Raw genomic sequence first — 17,557 nt, forward strand, 5'->3', positions numbered from 1 at the left:
TCATTCTGACAAGGATCTGTAATCCTCTGGCCTGAAGAAAGCAGAACGATGGAATTGTTTTTGTCTGATGGGCTATATAAATAGTATTCTTTCTTTCATCATCTTTCTTGCATCTTTTTTATTTCTTTCCATAGAATTAGATTAAACAAGGTTGTTCACACATCAGACACCAACAGTACATTTTTTAACACATACAACAGATAAAATAATGTATGAGACTGGATTTTTTTAAATTTTGTATGACTGTCTTTAGTTGGACCAAAGAAAGCTGAGATCATATGCGGTAGTTTTCAAACATCCTGGCTGTTTGTCTGTACAATTTCCTCAATACAGATGCTTACTGTTCTCTGTTTTATGACACATGTTTTAGATTGTACTTTGTTCTTTCCTTTCACATAAAAAATAAATTGTCTCCACAAACAAGACACTGTGAACTAAATTTCAGCATAATTAATAAATCAGCATTTATAAGTTGTCAATTGGCCACTCTCGTCAAGAAAGTGGAGCCACTCCTCATTTTAAAAAATAGATCTCTTCGTTGCATATCTTAGTTCTTGTTCTACCCCTTTTAATAAACTCTTGACTAAAAGAAAAATATAAGAGTAAAATCTTGTTTTTGCTGACCTTCAGCGGTCTAACTTCTCACCTTGATGTCGTGATGTACAGGTGTACTCCATCCAGAGAAACAATGCAATGAAACACTGCTTTTCAGCCTGGTGTTACTGCTGAACTCTTAAATAATCCCTCATTCTGACAGTTGCATACATTGATAAACTGGGAAATTAAGCACGTTCTATAATTGTGCACTTTATACATCATTGGTTTACCCAAATTAGGAAAAACATACTTTCTAATGTACTATAAGCAACATCTAACCCTGTAGACTATTTAGGTTAATCGGCACAGGATTTGAGATGCTAACAGCAACAGCTATAAGGATGCTCAAAAATTTTCATAAGAACTATTTCATTGTAATGTTTAAATGCTTTAAGCACAACACATCAGATGATATCCCAAAACTTGGGCAAATACAACTAAACTATCTGCCGTCACAGAGGAAAATACCCATTTCACAATGCTCCAAAAACTGACTTTGAGCAAAGCAATATTGTTATTGTGTTGATTTCTCACTTTTTACAACAGTGAAGAGGTTTTGTTAATAGTGATGTGTTTGTAGGGTCCACCTGGTCCTCCTGGTGAAGACGGCCCTCAAGGGAAAGATGGAGCCAAGGTAAACATAACAAGACTTTGTTTTTGTTGACCTAACGTCATTCCTTTCTTATAAAATCAAACATGCAGCCAAAAGGATTTATGGATTTGGTTTAGTGGGGTTCCCCATGTGACAAGAATAATAGTGAGCTTTCAGTAGACGGAGTTTGCTAGTTCATCAAGGAGAATCGTTCAGGATTTAAAAAGTTAAGCCAAGTCATACACTACACGACATTCCACTCAATTTCATAGTTTAATGGATTGGAATATAAAGTCTTATAAAAGAAATAAAAATAAAGCCATGTCATTAAAACCTTTTGTCAGCTTCTGAATACCATGGGTTGTCTGACCTATTGACCTGTCTGTGTTAGTAATATGAAATATAATTATAATTATATTCTATTATAACTGAACTGTCTCTCACTCTGTTTTCCTGGTTGTCTGCCTCTCTTTCTCTTTCTCTCTGTTAGGGTGAGCCTGGTGAGCGTGGGCCTATCGGAGAGCCAGGTGATAAAGGGGTAGAAGGAGACCCTGGGCCCCTAGGTCCACCTGGAGAGCCTGGGAAACAAGGCTTCCGTGTAAGTTTATTTTATGTTTCCAAACTTTAACTACCAGATACAACAATTTTAGTAAAAAAACTCACATTTAAAATGGGTGGGGCCTTTTAACAGAAATTACTGCTTATTTAGACATTCTGATTGACTCAGAAAAGACACACTTGTACACAGTTTAAGTTAAAGCTAGAGCTGATTGAAATGTCAGATGGATGCAGTTTGTTGCAGAACCTAAGAATTTGAAATACCTGCAACTGACCTGCAAATCCTCTTAACCAGTTAATGCCCTTGTATCCCAGTAGGGGTCAGTCTTCTCTTCAACAAAGACTTTTTGCCACAGGGACAGTAAAAGGTACTGTGTTATAGATTGTGAATGTTTAGCGATGTCTTATAGTTGTCACAGTCTCTTTGTGCTCGTTTGTTTTGACATACAGATCCAGATCTAGTCGTGGGTGTTTAGGGGCAGGAAGGTCCCTGAAGTCAGGAAGGGAGGGAGCTTCAGGGTACACATACAAAGCCCTGTGGGAAAGCACTATTGCTTAGTTTACAAAAATGTAAGCTGACAAATCTGGTAAAAGTTTTGAACAACGTTGTGGACTACAAGCTATTACCCTCTGCACTCAAAATTGCCCACTGATAAGATGCTGTAGAAATGGGATCCACAAGCTGGTGTTTATAAGTCATCAGGTGGACACTAGTACTCTGAACAACAGGATCCAATAAAAGGATTCTGTTTAAAGTCACAAAGCTGAGGAAACTCATAGTATGGTGTTTGTAAATGCAGCCATCAATACCCCTGAATACAAGATAGACTTTTAAAGTGTTACAATCATTTAGTGAGTCTCCTGTTACAGGGGCCCGAAGGAAAACTGGGACCCCCAGGGAACAGAGGACGACATGGAAAGAAAGTAAGGCCCTTGTTCACCACCACTTTTCCAATACAGTATGTTTCCCCGTCAGTCATCCGAAAACTACTGATTCATCTTGTTTAAGCTGTCTGAGTTATCGTTTGGGTCTAATTTCAAGTGTTGACGCAAGTTCTGAGGACAAAAACAAGTAACTGGAGCCAGTGTTAAAGACAAATAGCCTGGCATGGATTAGTTTTCTTGCTAAAGAACAATTTGACAGGATGGATACTTCCTGCTTCCAAAAGGGACTGAGTGCTCACTTTCCACTTAAACGATAGTCTTCATACTGGCTCCTTGTCAGTGTTGCTGTTTTTCACCCCCCAATGACATTTTTTATCTTTCCAGGGAGAGAGAGGTCCTCCAGGTCTTGCTGGTGAGATTGGCTCACGAGGAGACATTGGCCAGTCAGGCGAGCCAGGGCTGAAAGGTGCCAGGGGAACTCGAGGCACACCAGTAAGTTCCCATTCTTCCTCTCACCCAGCCCTGTCTCAGAATCTGAAATTTTATTATAGACCAGAGTGATTGTATTTAAGGTTGTTCCTCAGTACTTGAGGAAGTATAGTTAATTTAATATACTTCATAATTAATTTTGTTTTGTATTATTCTTAATACTTACTATAATTTGGTAGCACATCAACAAATATCCATTTTTTCTAAATCCCAGTTAGGAGGTTTCCAGTTGTTTATTATGTGAAATGTTATATCTGATTTTTTTTTTCTCAAGTGTTAAACCTTTAAGAGCAAAGTATCAAATGCCCTTCTTTGTCTCAGTCCTGAAAGAGACCAAGAAAAGATAAGAAAAAGAGAAAGGCCTCCATTTCTTTCTTCTTTATAGAGAAAGGCAGCTCCTTTCTCAGCAGGACCAATAAGACCATGTTGTGATAGCTGTGGAGAAAAGATTTATATCCCCTTCATAAAACAACTCTGGTCACAGGATTCAGTTCGCATGTGTGTCTGTTTGAGGCCAAGATTATATTCAGCTCAACCAGAGAAAAAAGCAAAACAAACAGCACTAGGACTGATTCACGGTCTTATTTTGTGTGCATTTTCTTATTGCTACTAGGGTAGGCCTGGAGTCACGGGGATAGAGGGACAACCAGGACTGGCAGGATACACGGTGAGTTTTTCCTACCTGTGGTTTAAATGATAACCACTTGAAAGTGTACACATACATACTGTACAAAAATATATACATACGGAACATACTGTATATAATCTGAATTTACTCACAAAAAATGTGAATATTTCTGATCAGAAAATGTCTTCTTACAGGATAGTTGAGTAAACTGATGAGTCTGTGTTTTGGCTCAGCACATCCCACTACGCTTATATTCACTGGGGGCCTATCCTACAAAGTAGGATTACTGAGTTATCTAGATAACAGTTTGGAAAAACAGATTCCCCTAAAATCAAAAACAAGGGTCAAAGTAAAAAGAGCTGTTCTGGGATTATCCATCAAACTTAATCGTGCCCTGAGGAATTTAGTAAATGCTTCAGATACAGATCTCAACTCCACATATCTTTTTAATTTAATTTCAGTCTAGCTAACTCACATCCCCTGGTAGTCTTGTGCCGTAAGCCTCGAATGTGCTGGAGACATTCTGAGTTTGAGTCTGGTGGGCATTACACATCCTCCCTGCCATTCTTATATTTCCCATTGTTGTTCAATGTTAATAATCCAAAGAAAACAAAATAACAGGGGGAAAAACCCATTAAAAGTACTACACAAATAACTACCAGAACAAAGACAAGAGGTGGAATTGAACCAGATGAAGAATACAGGCTAATTTTTCCAGAAGAACTCCACAGCCTGGTCAGTGCCAACAACACTGGGGTTAAGTTGCATAACTTGAGCAGGGCACCTCAAGTTCATCTTGTCGTTTTTCTGTGAATGTGCATGTGCAAGTGCATGTGTATAAAGGCTCACAAACTCCTTCACACTTGACTCCGGTTGCTGAGTGATTTCTGAGTCTGTGCCAAAACCTAAATCCTTAAGTGACAGAATGTAAGAGCTTCTCTACAAGGAACCATGTTTATATCGGCAGCTCTGATTTATATGCTGACAGCCTCCACAGTGGAACTCATGTTTCTCAAAGAAATGTGCCGTAGCCAGTAGAAGTATGGTGGCTTTGTTGGGTACAATAAACAGGGTTTTTTTTTTTGTTTGTTTTTGTTTTTTTGTTTTTTTAGGGTCACCCTGGCAAGCCTGGGCCCATTGGAACACCAGGGCCTAAAGGTGAAAAGGTAAAATGATACCAGAACTAGTGATTGAAATGGATTTATTTCAGTAATTTGATTTAGTGGGTTGATGCAAAGTAGTTCTATGTGGTTGCAAAATCTTGTGTCTGCATGCATGCATGTGTGATTGTGTGTTTGCTACATTCCAGGGTTACCCAGGAGAGGACAATAGGACCCCAGGACCGCCAGGGCCCTTAGGTGAACCAGTAGGTCTTGCTTTCCTTTAAACTCTCCTTTCTGGTCCCTAACACTCCTCGCTTTGTTTAAATGCAAGCCGCTAAAATACCGGATTGACACTGGAAGTAAAAGTTAATCCTGATCAACTCCTGATTTTAGCACCACATTGACAACAATGTATCAGTGTTTCTGTTTTTGAGTCTGTCATGCGTATGGACCCCGATTATCAACCTGTGTGGTCCAGATCCGTTCATTGCAGACTGAGCATTTACAAAAAATGTTTAACAAGGGTTTTTACACGTAAGGGTAAAGCTTAAGTTTAGCTTGGTTTGTGTTCATAAACTGAACCATAATAAAATAGAGGTCTAATCACAACGCTGTGATGAACAAAAATGTTTTGTGGCTAAAGCTGTCACGGGCTTCATTACTGTGAATTTATACAAAACATTTTTGTCTTTAACAAGGGCAAGAGTGCCACTGAGGCTGGACCTCTACGAAGATATAGATAGCAACCTGCCTTATGAATAGTATTGGATTATCAAATTGGCACATTGCAGTACACGGCATGAATAACACAATAGCAGCCTCTGTCTCGCTGCATCCCTAACCAAGATTGGCTGAAAAGTAAAGTACAAGGTGAAATTAAGCCTCTCCATTTGATTCCAGTAAAGATCCGGACTCATAGGTCACACTTATAGAACATGTTTCATGTGTGTTAGCCTGAGAAGTGACTCTGACCTTAAGTAGGCGCCCAGTTCAATTGAAGCTTTGTGGGTATAAATTAAGTCATGCATATACAGTAAGTGCGTTCATGTGTGTGCATTTGTGTCTACACAGGGGCCCCCAGGAGAACGAGGAGAGCGTGGAGAGCCAGGGGATGAAGGGTATCAGGTAGACAAAACCATTAAATCAACATCAGACATACCACACAGTCGCTACTCAGGGTGCCTGTCTGTTTAATTGTTGTTCGTACTCTTTCGGTGTTCCATTGAAACGCTGCTTTGTTCAGATGAGGGCAGACCACACATGTCGGAGAGGATTACCTAATTCCCAGGAATAATGCTGGGGAATTCTTTTCTTTTTTTTTTTCACTTCATGCATTACTGGCACAGGATTCTTTACACACACATGCACACACATAAACACACACACACATTCAAAGCGTAAGCAAGCTGCTACAGCGGTTACTCTAATTTGAACATTTGAAAAAAATTCAGTCATGCCAGAATCTCTCAAGACCTTACTCCATTTCCCTTAATGTAGAGTGACATATTAAGCATCTCTCTTGTGTGCTGGATGACAATAAAGGTACTTTTAATGCATTGTGCCTAGGACTCATTTTAGTCTATACTATGGCAACAGTTGTTGTCATTGTTGTACGTGCAGTCCTGGGAAGCATCACTCAAGATAATCCATGACCCATTTCCAGCTCCAACTTAGGTTGAAGTCATAAAAACTACTATTTAGTTTGGTAGTTGTGTCATCATTCCCCAGACTTTTATGAAATGCTATAATAGGTCACTCTCGGCTTTCATTGCAATTCATCCGAGTGCAGAATTTATAGATCCTGTTTAGTAAACTCCTTTAATAGTATACATTCGTTACAACTTCTCTTAGAAACTTTTGTATATTGTTTTGATGCCGTAGACCTTGTAATCGAGCAGGTTCCTTTTGTGTATGTGGAAATGGTACTAATAAGAATACAAATAACATAGCTTTGCACATTATGTTCTCCCTTTACTAAAGAACTGGAGAATGATATGTACTGATAAAGATTGAGAATCAGTGAGAAAAATATAATTTTATACGTCGAAATTTGACAGGGCCATATCGGTGCCACTGGATCTCGTGGGGCTGTTGGACCACAAGGCCCTCCGGTAAGTCATTAAATGTCTGTAGTTTTTTAGCTAAAGTACATAGTTTTTACATATTTTGGCTAAATGCTTTTACTGTAAATAACCATACCAGTGGTTTTGTACCCACAGTGGGGCGCCTTAAATGTAAATAGTGTATGAAAAAGATTGAAAGTGTCAGAAACGACAAAACAAGATACTGACAATTATGTAAAAATATGTAAAAATGTTATGACGCAAGAATAGAGCATACAGTCATTTAAATCAGAAGGCTTTATCCTCTTTAAAAGTGTGAATGTGAATGTACTACATGTGATTCTGCCAATTACGTTATGAGCTACCCTGTGTTCCAAGTAGTCATTTTGGCCTGAGATTGGCACGAGGAGTATCCAAAATGTACAGACTCATATTAGGAAGCACTGTAGATAGGGTTTAATGCCATTCATCCCATTATGCCTTTGCCAAGTTTGCTCCCAGTCCCTAGTAACACATATGTAGTTTTTCTGAAAACATAACCATTTTGATGGCAATATTTCCACAGGTCATCATATAAACACGGTGTGGATTCATTTAGTATTATTGTTTTGTGTGTGTGTGTGTGTGTGTGTGTGTGTGTGTGTGTGTGTGTGTGTGTGTGTGTGTCTTTTGTATTGGTTTGTTCAGGGATCACCAGGCTTCCCTGGAGAACCAGGCCCTAAAGGAGAGATGGGAGCTCTGGTGAGTCTATGCAAATCACCTTAGCAGGGAAATCAAAGTGTACTTGTCAGTCGTGTATAAAGTAAAGAGTGTGATAAACGGTGTCTCCTCCCTGCAAATAAGATTCAGCATCAGATTGTTTCTACTACTAGGCTGATTTTTTTTGACCTAATTGAGGGTTTTAGAAAACCAGTATATCTATTAACACAGCCTTGTTCAGCCACTGCCAGCAGGGTTGGGTCTGGTAGGGCTGCATTTGTACCTGACACTGTGGATAAAGAAAAATCCTTCTGTGTGCTGCCAGAATGAGTCCAACCACAGCCCTGTGTCCAAATCAGCATTTTAATGTATCACCTGTCACCAGATGAGTATGCTAATAAAAGATTTTTAGCTGTATAAGAGACCAGGTGGTAGAAATAGGCTTTGAACTAAAGAATGAGGTTTAGAAAGCATCTACAGATGTGAAGAAAGTTTTCATGGCCACCCTTAATGCATGATTCTACTCCTCTAAATTCTCCCTTTTCTTATTGTGTTTATCAAAGATAGTATGCATTTGTTCTATGATCCTTAAATAGCAATATTTGAGCATTTGGCATCGAAGTAGATATCTTTTGGTGAAACAACCTTTCCTGCACTGACAGCTTTTGCTTTCAAAGATGTCAGGTTCTTTTGAGTCCTCAACCTTGTCAGAGGCCTTCTGATTACATAACTTCCATTTCCCGTGAAACAACTTTGAGCCTCCTTTATCAAGTTCCACATAGCTATTTAAATAGTGAAGTATTCACAGATTTCCAGATACCGCTGACTTTCTTCAACAAGTGGAACAACCTGTATGCAGGAGTGATTATATAACCAGTTCAAATACTATGGGAGTATTTCTGTTAATTTATTCATCTTGGCCTGACCTTAAACTGAGTTTGAGAAATCCCTTCATGTGCGACATATATAGACCCATTAGTTTAGAAACATCAATAACTAAACAGTCTGCCAGAAAACACAGGAAACTTTCAGAATCTACTGTATTCCTGTTTCATATTAATGGCTTTGGTAAAGCATTCCTTGAGGGATATCCCTCTAGGATTGTACATATATAACCTACTGTAACGGGGCCTAGGGAGAAAATATCAAAAGTAAAAAGATGGTTTCAAAAGGATAGACTGAGTTTTTATGTATTATGTAGTTATTTTTTGTTGGAACCCCATTTGTCTTTATGACATGGCTTTAAAACATGCAAATATAAATAAGTTTCGAAAGTATGTGTTATGAATCATGTCAATATATTGTGGCGTATACTATTATTAAAAACATAATGCAATGGAAGTTTCCTGTGTTAGTGTTATGCCACATATTTCACTCAAACACCTGTGTATATTTCTTTGACTCTCTGGACAGTCAATAAATATAAAGTTAAAGTATAAAAACAGTCCTGAACATGGCTCTCCATGAGGCTCATATGGGACATGGTCTTTAAAATCCTCAGTGAGAGGCAAGTGAGATGTATGACCTTGTGTGTTTTTGTGAATGCCTATGTATGTCTTATTCTTCGTGCGTGTGTTATCCAGGGCTCAGCAGGAAAGAAAGGAGCAAGGGGGCTGAGTGGAGCTCTTGGTATTGAAGTGAGTATCACATCATCTCAGCTTAAAGGGGGAGACAGCAGCCACATTACAGTAAAAAGCACTTGGTCATAAATTGGGTACCACTGCATGCAAATAAAAACTAGAGAGGGCAATAGAGATAATAAATAGATAATGTAGTTCAAAAAATGTTTTGCTGGTCTCCATCACCAGTTGATATAATGTATGGGTGTTTGCCAGAAAATATCCTGCTGTATTTGTGGCAGCAGTAATAGTGTCTTATTCAGAATAAGGATGAGCTGTTTAATTAGCTGCCTTAAGATAATACAACTTTTGACAGAATCTAAGAATACACAGGAAAAAGCTGGACAAATAGACACACAAAGCAAAAAATCATCACAAGAATGGACAAACTGATTGATTAGTGATATTAGTGTACTTTAAAAAAAACAACACACAATCAGAAATTTACCGAACCCATGAAGATGGATGTTGTTGTGGTTTGCAACTTAAATGATTCAGGTACAGTATGTAAAGTGATGGAGTTTTCAGAGCAGATGGTGACGTCTTGTACTGATCTCATCATATCAAAACCTAGAAAACATAGATTTGCATAAGGTTTGGATACGTTTAAAGTAATCAAATTGAGCATGCGTAAATGTTAATGAGAGTTATCTTCAAGAAAATCTTAGTCATGTGCTGCAGCAGCACAACTCAATCTGTTGATTAATGTAAGCAACAGGACTGTCAGAGAGCACATTATTCTCATTGTTTAATTCTAACCATCTCAGAATTCCACATGGGTGGATTTAGGCATCTCAGGATAAGCCCAACATGAGTCACTCTTACTATATAGTAGGTGTGTTGATAGTCAAGGTGTTTTAATTTGCTCTAAACTGACTTTCTTTAAAGTGTCTAAATATTTCAACACTTGCAAACTTTAACAGTCTGTAACTGGGTGCTGGCAAAAGCAAAAAGCCCTGGCAAATATTTTCTGGTTTAGGTCTGCAGGAAGGCATTCCTTTATCTAGAGTGAAGATTTCAGAGGAAGAATTAGGGTTTTGAAATCTAGTATGGCTGTAAGAGCAATGATATAGTGCTCATGGTAAGTCTGTAAATGCCTCAGGCTGAGATCGAGTTTGAGAGACATTGTCATTTTTCAGGGGCCGATTGGTTTTCCTGGACTCACGGGAATGAAGGGTTACCCAGGGCCGGATGGTCCGCCAGGACTGACTGGCTTACCAGGACTACCAGGAAGACAAGGACGTCAGGTAATCAACAACATTATCATGCTAACGGACATGTATATCTGAATTTTTTTTGATGTAGCTTCAATCATGTGCCAAATTTTGTGATTTATTCCAAAGGAATAAGAAATATAAAGAAAGACATGAGCACATAAATGAAATGCTTCTCTTTCTTTACTACATTTTTTCTTGCTCTTAGACAGAGATATTCATATCACATTTGACTTTTATCTTTACTTAAATGAAACCCCTCCCTCCCTACCACTAAAGATAGGAATATTGTTATATAGCTGCAACCTATATTCTTTTCTCTGTACTTTCTAAATAACGGTAGTGTCATTGCATTATAATCAGATGTTACAACAAAAATCAATGCATGAAATTGGATCTTTGTTCCCACAATTATTTCTATTCATCCTGTTTTTCGGCAGAATATATCCAGAACGTTTTCTGGAGTCCCCAACAAGGTCATTGTGGTCTGACAGCAATGTTGCTCTCATGTTGCTTTTTTTCCTGATGCTGCTTCTCACTTTGTTGATGGAACTTTGGCCTGCTTAAGGGCAGTTGGCATTTTAGCGAATACTAAGCTAAAGGTTTTATACTATTTCTAAAAACAATCTTGCTCAGCACCAAAATGTAGGTCAGAGGGAGTCAGAAAGTTTACTTTTATAACTGAAATTTCTAGAGGACATTTACTGTACTCTCTGCTAAATCTCAATAGCACACTTGTGGTCTGTATGAGAAGGATTTAAGAAGCCAATGATACACCTTCAACTTTACCTTGTGACGACCTTCACAGATTTTTTCCTCACTTTTGCCCCATTCATTTAGCAAGCATACGGCAGTACTCTGATGGATAGACCAAATATAGGCCACAATGAATAAAGCTTTGCTGCCTATTTTATTATTTATAGCAAGTGGAGTTATGAAGTAAGTTCAGTATTATCAGCTGAGGACGATCAGCAATCCAGATAGCTGAGGTGAAATGCAGTGGTAGACAACTTAATCACCTAATTCTTTTTTGATATTTGCTTCAGCAGACGCCAGAGTGCCTTAGTAGACAAAAGGATAGAGCTCACCACCCTCACTACTTTTATTTGACTTCATCTGAGTGCCCAACGCTTTCCTTGAGTTGTTACCATCTGATGTTTTAAGGATTCGACATGCGGCTGAGGTTGACTAATCATTAAATGCCTTGTTTGATTTGATTGGCTTCTTCTGGGTACGACACAGTGGGTTTATTTAAATAAATGTGCAGCCAGAGTGGATTGAGATTTCATGCATGAATGCCTTTGTCCTTTTCAGCCAAAAATCTAGAAAGCCAAGTCCTTTCTGTCTGCCTTTCATTTACATATAATACTATTGTGTAAAAGTCTAGTAAGTTCAATTTTGGCCACTGATGTTTTTCACTTGGCTTGAAGTGATATGGTTTCTCACTAGCAGAGTGAGTCCCATAACTCCCCCACAAACAGCTCTTAAATCACACAAAATACTTCGTAAAATTTTAAAAATACATGCAGATTTGCATATTTGCAGAGACCTTTTCTTGTATGTGAGATGTTTTTGGAGATAGCAGGTTAACTTGAGCCGACAGTCTTCTTTTGTGTTTTTCTTTTTTATGGTGCTCTTTTACTACAAAGCACCTAGGCCTTTCTCAACAGGTGGGTCTGTAGGAAACTGTATCATCAGTTTCACTTCCATAGTGGGAAAGACACTGTAATAAGGCCTTCTGCCTCTGCTGGCAGGCTGCAGAGTCCCTGCAGAGCATTTCTCATCCTTTTTGTCCTTGTTAGTCATTATTCCCATAATGATTGTAAACGATCTTCTTACTTATTGTTTTCCTTATTATCTGCTGCATGTTAATTCCTGTTCACATTTTCAGCTGGATGCATTCACACAGTGAGAGGGGAAGTTTTGCTTTATTGGACAGTATAATAGTGGTCAGCAACAGGAAAGAAATGCAGTGGATGTCAACCTCTGAAAACAAAGCTTCACCAGCATGAAAATTCAAACACTAGAAAGGTGCTGTTGCTGGAGGCTCCTGTTTTTGGATCAGCCATTCAAAAGAAGACGCATCTACATTTGACAAGATCAGGAAACTCTGATACAAAATCATTTTTATGAACAAGCCACAGACTACCTACTTTGCACTGACTACAGATGGTAGAAATAGCATACATGCAGGGGCACTGCTTGGAATTTGGATATCCAGATAAAAGCGCAACCACACTTCTGTGACATTGAATATTTATAGTCCTTGCCATGTTTTTGGGCTTCTGTCCAGCTATGTGCCCCCTAAATGTGTGTGTGCGAGGGTTTGATGGGTTTGATTGATCAGTCTTAATTAAGTCTCTGAGAGACCAGTGGCTTTTTCTTATGCAAGAGCTGTCCAGCGCCGGCAGGTTGGTGGGTCACCTACAGCGGTGTGATTTCAACCATTCCCTGAATTACCCACTCTCCTCACGGTGATCAAGGAACAGAAGCCGTATGTGAGGCGACGACCCACTCAATCTGTTATTCTTATATCGGTCGCTCCCCTTTGCCTCGCCACACTGCTGATGGAGCAGGAAACCGCTGTGGTCTGCGGTGTAAGAAAGCAACTCAGTGACAGGCAGTCAGTTTTATGGGTACACTTTAGGAGCGTGCTGTACAGAAATATAACCAGGAGAGGCCAGCAGACTTGAGCACTGTGGTTTAGAGCTATGTCTGTACAACAGATTGAGAATTGTGTAAAGATTTATTGAAATAAACATTGAGCTTGAAACATAATAATTCAAAAAATAAATATTGTAACGAATTAATTGATAAGCTGTCGCATATGATGCGCAAACAGGCATTCATCATCAAGCAATTAACCCCCTCTATTAAAATGACAATTTTAGGTTTCCAGAAGACATTAAGATTTATGTTTTGTTTTCTTTGGTTAAATTAACATACCATTGGTTTAGCATGTTTTACCCTTTTGACTACAAATTGCCTGTCTTTGACATAGCCTGCTGTTGACTGTTAGAAATTGATCCTTATTGGTGTATTAAAGGATGCTGCTGATGGTTTCATGCTATTCTACTGCTCAACTGTCGGTGGCAATAACGATCTAAGAAACTTAACAATGCATCAGAAAAGGCAGGAAAGAGGAAGAATGCCAGCTGTAAACATTGATGTAAACAATACAGGTTCATATTTAAAATTCGCTTTGCCAATGTCTTATGAGGAAAAATCTGCATTCCTCCTATTTTTGCAGGGTCTCAAGGATACAAATTGTAGAGTGTACCTTTAAAACCAGTTTAGGTCACAGTCCCATTAAATTATTTCCATTCTGGTAGTAATCCACTGAAGTTTTTATATTTTTCATAGTGAAAAAAAACTATTTGAATGTAACCATACCCTTGATTTGACAGTTTTATTTGACATTGACAAAAGGTTATTGAGTCCCACTCTGGTGTATATTCAGGGTCAGAGAGGCTTGTTGGGACAGGAGGGACCTACTGGACGTCCAGGTCCCAGGGGAGAGGTTGGACTTCCTGGACTACCTGGAGAAAGAGGACCACCTGGTCAGAAGGTGAAAACGATATTAGTAATAAATATTGACTTTGATGTATTCTAAATTGTTGCAGTATGTCTGGACAAAACAAAAACGTCTCAGGTGAAAAAGCAGTTTTCAAATTTATACTAACATTTTTAATTCTTGACCTTTGTTGGTTCAGGGGGAACCTGGCCTGCCGGGGGACAGGGGAGCATCAGGAATCAAAGGCATGGTGGGGGCTACTGGTGACCAGGGCAGGAAAGGTGGCCCAGGGCCCAAAGGACAACCAGTAAGTTTATACAGGTGTTTCTGATTTAAAGCAAACTCCATCTTAAAATAGGTTTCAATTTCATTTTCCATAGTGTGAAAAAATTGTGTGACGACAGTAGTGTTGTGGTCATTGGGGCAGGGTTATTTTATAGGGCCACTGGCACTTGTTTGAGGTTCAGATGTGTTGGTATCATTCATATATACAGTATTAACTAGTGTAAATTGTTCTACAGCATCAAACATAAATTAAGTAAAGTAAGTTTAAAAAATCAAGTAGAACTATTCACATGATAACTTATCACGCCGCCAGGTCTTAACTGCGAAATACATGACAAGATAAATTATGTGGAAAATCCTCCCATTGATGTGAATAATTTATTTAAAACTTGTTCTACGTTTGATGTTTATTTGTAATGTTTGATTCATTCCTTTTTCTTTCATTTTTATCCAAGTGTTGTGTTTTTTACACTTCTTTTGAAGTCATAACAGTGTAGATCACTACATTGCTCTACTTAAATTGATACCATTCCTAGGAATCTTCTCGTTACAAGGGGGTTTTATAAGCCTATTCTTTATTAATTCTCTAAATATAGCTGCAGGGGCTTAGATAGCCAATCTGTGGTGGGGTTAAAAATGTGCGTGTCTGACACTTTTCCACCCTGAGTAGAGTAAGAAATTATGTGGGCGAGACCAGGAATGGAAACACTGCACATGGTAAGTCCAAGTTATGTAAGATCCTCACACTCCAGAGACCTGAAAAAGAGGTGCTCCACTTTACTTATGTAACTATTCAAAAAGAAGAAAAAAAGAAACAACATTCAATCCCTTGCTCTTTCCTTCATCCACCAGCTATCTCCATTGACGCTCGTGAAACAGAGAGCAGACTCAGGCCCTTGGGTCAGATCCCTTTACACTTTTCAGTGAATAGAGTTTCTCGGTCAAAGTCGCAGGGCCGTAAGTGGAGCTGTCTACAGGATGTGGATGACTGGCTGTACAAACATAGTGTCTGCCATTCTGGACGACAGACAGCACTCAGACACAGTGCAGGGTGCAGACACCAAACTCCGGAGTGTATGTGTGTCTAGGAGGATGTGTGAATGTGGTTTGGGGCTACTTTAGATCCAGATATAAAGCCCTGTGTGTGTGCCCCAGTTCTTTTGAAATGGACAAAAGGATTTTAAAGACCAACTAAGTCTGTTAAAATATGATGAAAAAAAATCACACACAGTGTATATCCTTTATGATTTGTTTTTCAAATGCATAATGGATGTCCCAGTGTGAAAAAGTGAAAAAGGCAAGGCTTCTCCATTGCTCTAATGTGAATATCTTTTCTGCTTGTAGGGGGAATCTGGAGATCTGGGGATGGTTGGTTTACATGGGTTTCCAGGGCCAAAGGTAAGACACTGAGTAGCTAACCAACAAAACATAACAGAAGATGAGAAAAAGTACCAGTGTGTAATGTCCCTGTATAATGAAATATATTAACTGACAAGAGCTCCTTTTGCCTCAAACAGGGACCGAATGGTGATTTAGGATTGAGAGGCTTCCCTGGCCCTAAAGGCCCTATGGGTACTCTGGTAAGTTTAACTGAGTTGAGTTGAACCAGTAGGCAATCACAGTACTGCTGGTAATCAAACCCGAAAAATTGAGTCATACGAAAAGGAATACAAGATTTCACTTATGCCCAGTTATGTAACCTAGGGCTTATGAAGATACATGCAAAATGGAGAGTACATACACCTTTATTTGTAATTAACACAGGACACCTGAAGTTTTGAGGGGATACATACGGGATATATTGTAACCATCTTCTCAGCAGTCTCACTGTTGTGTTGTAAATTCAGACAGACTTGTTTATTCAACCTCAATCCTACGGTTTGTTTCAGGGGTTCACTGGACCTGTAGGCCCTGAAGGAATGATGGGCCCAATGGGGAAACCTGTACGTTTTTCTGTGTGTGTGTGTGTGTGTGTGTGTGTGTGTGTGTGTGTGTGTGTGTGTGTGTGTGTGTGAGAGAATGAGAGATGAGAATTATGTAATGACAAGACAGTTATCAGAAGATAATGGTCAGAAGTGAGAAAGCTTTAGACACACTATAAGTAATGATGAGATATATTTTGTTTTTACTTTTGATCAAATCAGCTGTGTGCTAATTAATGGAATTGAAGATTGTGTTGAATACAGAGTGGGGTTAAGTATCTGTATATTATTTCATGTTGTTATTTTTCTTTTGCACAGGGGCCAAGGGGTCCAAAAGGAAGCAGTGGCGAAATGGTAAGATCTGATACAAACTTGTAATCAAAAACTCAAAAGTCTGTCAAGATCATATGATAATGATTTACAATACGTATTATTACAAGCGGATATACCATGTGATTATATCATGATTACTCTCTACTGAGGTTTCAGACTTGCAAATTCCTCACTGAGAAAGCATCGCTTGGCGAGTTATCATGGCGCCACCTCAAAATAGACTGTGGGTGTAAAAAAAGACCTACTGTAAATGACAAAGGCTGTGTTTAAAAATGCATGAATGCTAGCAGGCGTTCAGTGGTAGTTCTGTTTATATGACTGTCCTAAAGTGACAGCAGATCAGCTATGGCTGAGTCATAGTGAAAATAGCTGTTACTCAATGACTCCCAGAGCTCGCTGTGTGGCCTTACAGCACTGTCAGACCCTCTTATGTAAACACTATAAAGGAAATGCCTTGTCAAAATGTTAGCGTGGCATCCACGGTGCAATCCGCATATTCACAACTATATCTCTGCTCCCAGTCCGTATGTAACCTGTAGTAAGATTTTCAGTTCAGCCAAAATCCCTCTGCAATTTGCACCAACCACACACACGCAAAAACAGAGTGTGTACACAGTGGGCCCTTCTTCTGCCTTTTTTCTCAAACACTGATGAGGTCAAACGTGTGCTTACGTTCACATATGTTGACATGAACTACCTGAAACCCCACCGAAAGACTTAATAAAGTCCAGCTGCCCGTGGTACAGTAGCTACCATAGAACAGTGTTAGGTCCCTGGTCCGCCAGAGGGGGCAGTAGGTGACCACATACAGTACGATAAAGCAGTAAAAATCCTGCTATTCCACACAGCGTCACAGAGAAAGGTGAAGGGAGAATATGAATGATGAGTCAGTACATTTTCTTCTAGTGTGTTTTCTTTTTAGTATGTGATACTGTACATGAATTATCAAATACATATTATTTATATAGCTCTCAGATAGTAATGCGGAGTATGCAGATAGTGTCGGATTATTCAGATAAAATATCATTTCTGCGTGCTTTTAGCTATATTAATAAA

General features: G+C 39.0%; 1 protein-coding gene across 1 annotated transcript in view; it reads left to right on the top strand.

Annotated features, from left to right (window-relative positions):
- Positions 1 to 17,557, top strand: part of LOC120790680 (collagen alpha-1(XXIV) chain) — a 95,408-nt gene that overhangs the window by 73,515 nt on the left and 4,336 nt on the right. Inside the window, exons 36-53 of the mRNA XM_040128465.1 lie at positions 1,178 to 1,231; positions 1,680 to 1,787; positions 2,618 to 2,671; positions 3,017 to 3,124; positions 3,735 to 3,788; positions 4,862 to 4,915; positions 5,059 to 5,115; positions 5,924 to 5,977; positions 6,910 to 6,963; positions 7,603 to 7,656; positions 9,198 to 9,251; positions 10,373 to 10,480; positions 13,908 to 14,015; positions 14,161 to 14,268; positions 15,591 to 15,644; positions 15,764 to 15,826; positions 16,136 to 16,189; positions 16,487 to 16,522. Coding sequence (XP_039984399.1) covers positions 1,178 to 1,231; positions 1,680 to 1,787; positions 2,618 to 2,671; positions 3,017 to 3,124; positions 3,735 to 3,788; positions 4,862 to 4,915; positions 5,059 to 5,115; positions 5,924 to 5,977; positions 6,910 to 6,963; positions 7,603 to 7,656; positions 9,198 to 9,251; positions 10,373 to 10,480; positions 13,908 to 14,015; positions 14,161 to 14,268; positions 15,591 to 15,644; positions 15,764 to 15,826; positions 16,136 to 16,189; positions 16,487 to 16,522 — 1,236 coding nt within the window. The remainder of the gene's footprint in view (positions 1 to 1,177; positions 1,232 to 1,679; positions 1,788 to 2,617; positions 2,672 to 3,016; positions 3,125 to 3,734; positions 3,789 to 4,861; positions 4,916 to 5,058; positions 5,116 to 5,923; positions 5,978 to 6,909; positions 6,964 to 7,602; positions 7,657 to 9,197; positions 9,252 to 10,372; positions 10,481 to 13,907; positions 14,016 to 14,160; positions 14,269 to 15,590; positions 15,645 to 15,763; positions 15,827 to 16,135; positions 16,190 to 16,486; positions 16,523 to 17,557) is intronic.

Source organism: Xiphias gladius, chromosome 6 (assembly GCF_016859285.1).
Source record: "Xiphias gladius isolate SHS-SW01 ecotype Sanya breed wild chromosome 6, ASM1685928v1, whole genome shotgun sequence".
Lineage (NCBI taxonomy): Eukaryota > Metazoa > Chordata > Actinopteri > Istiophoriformes > Xiphiidae > Xiphias > Xiphias gladius.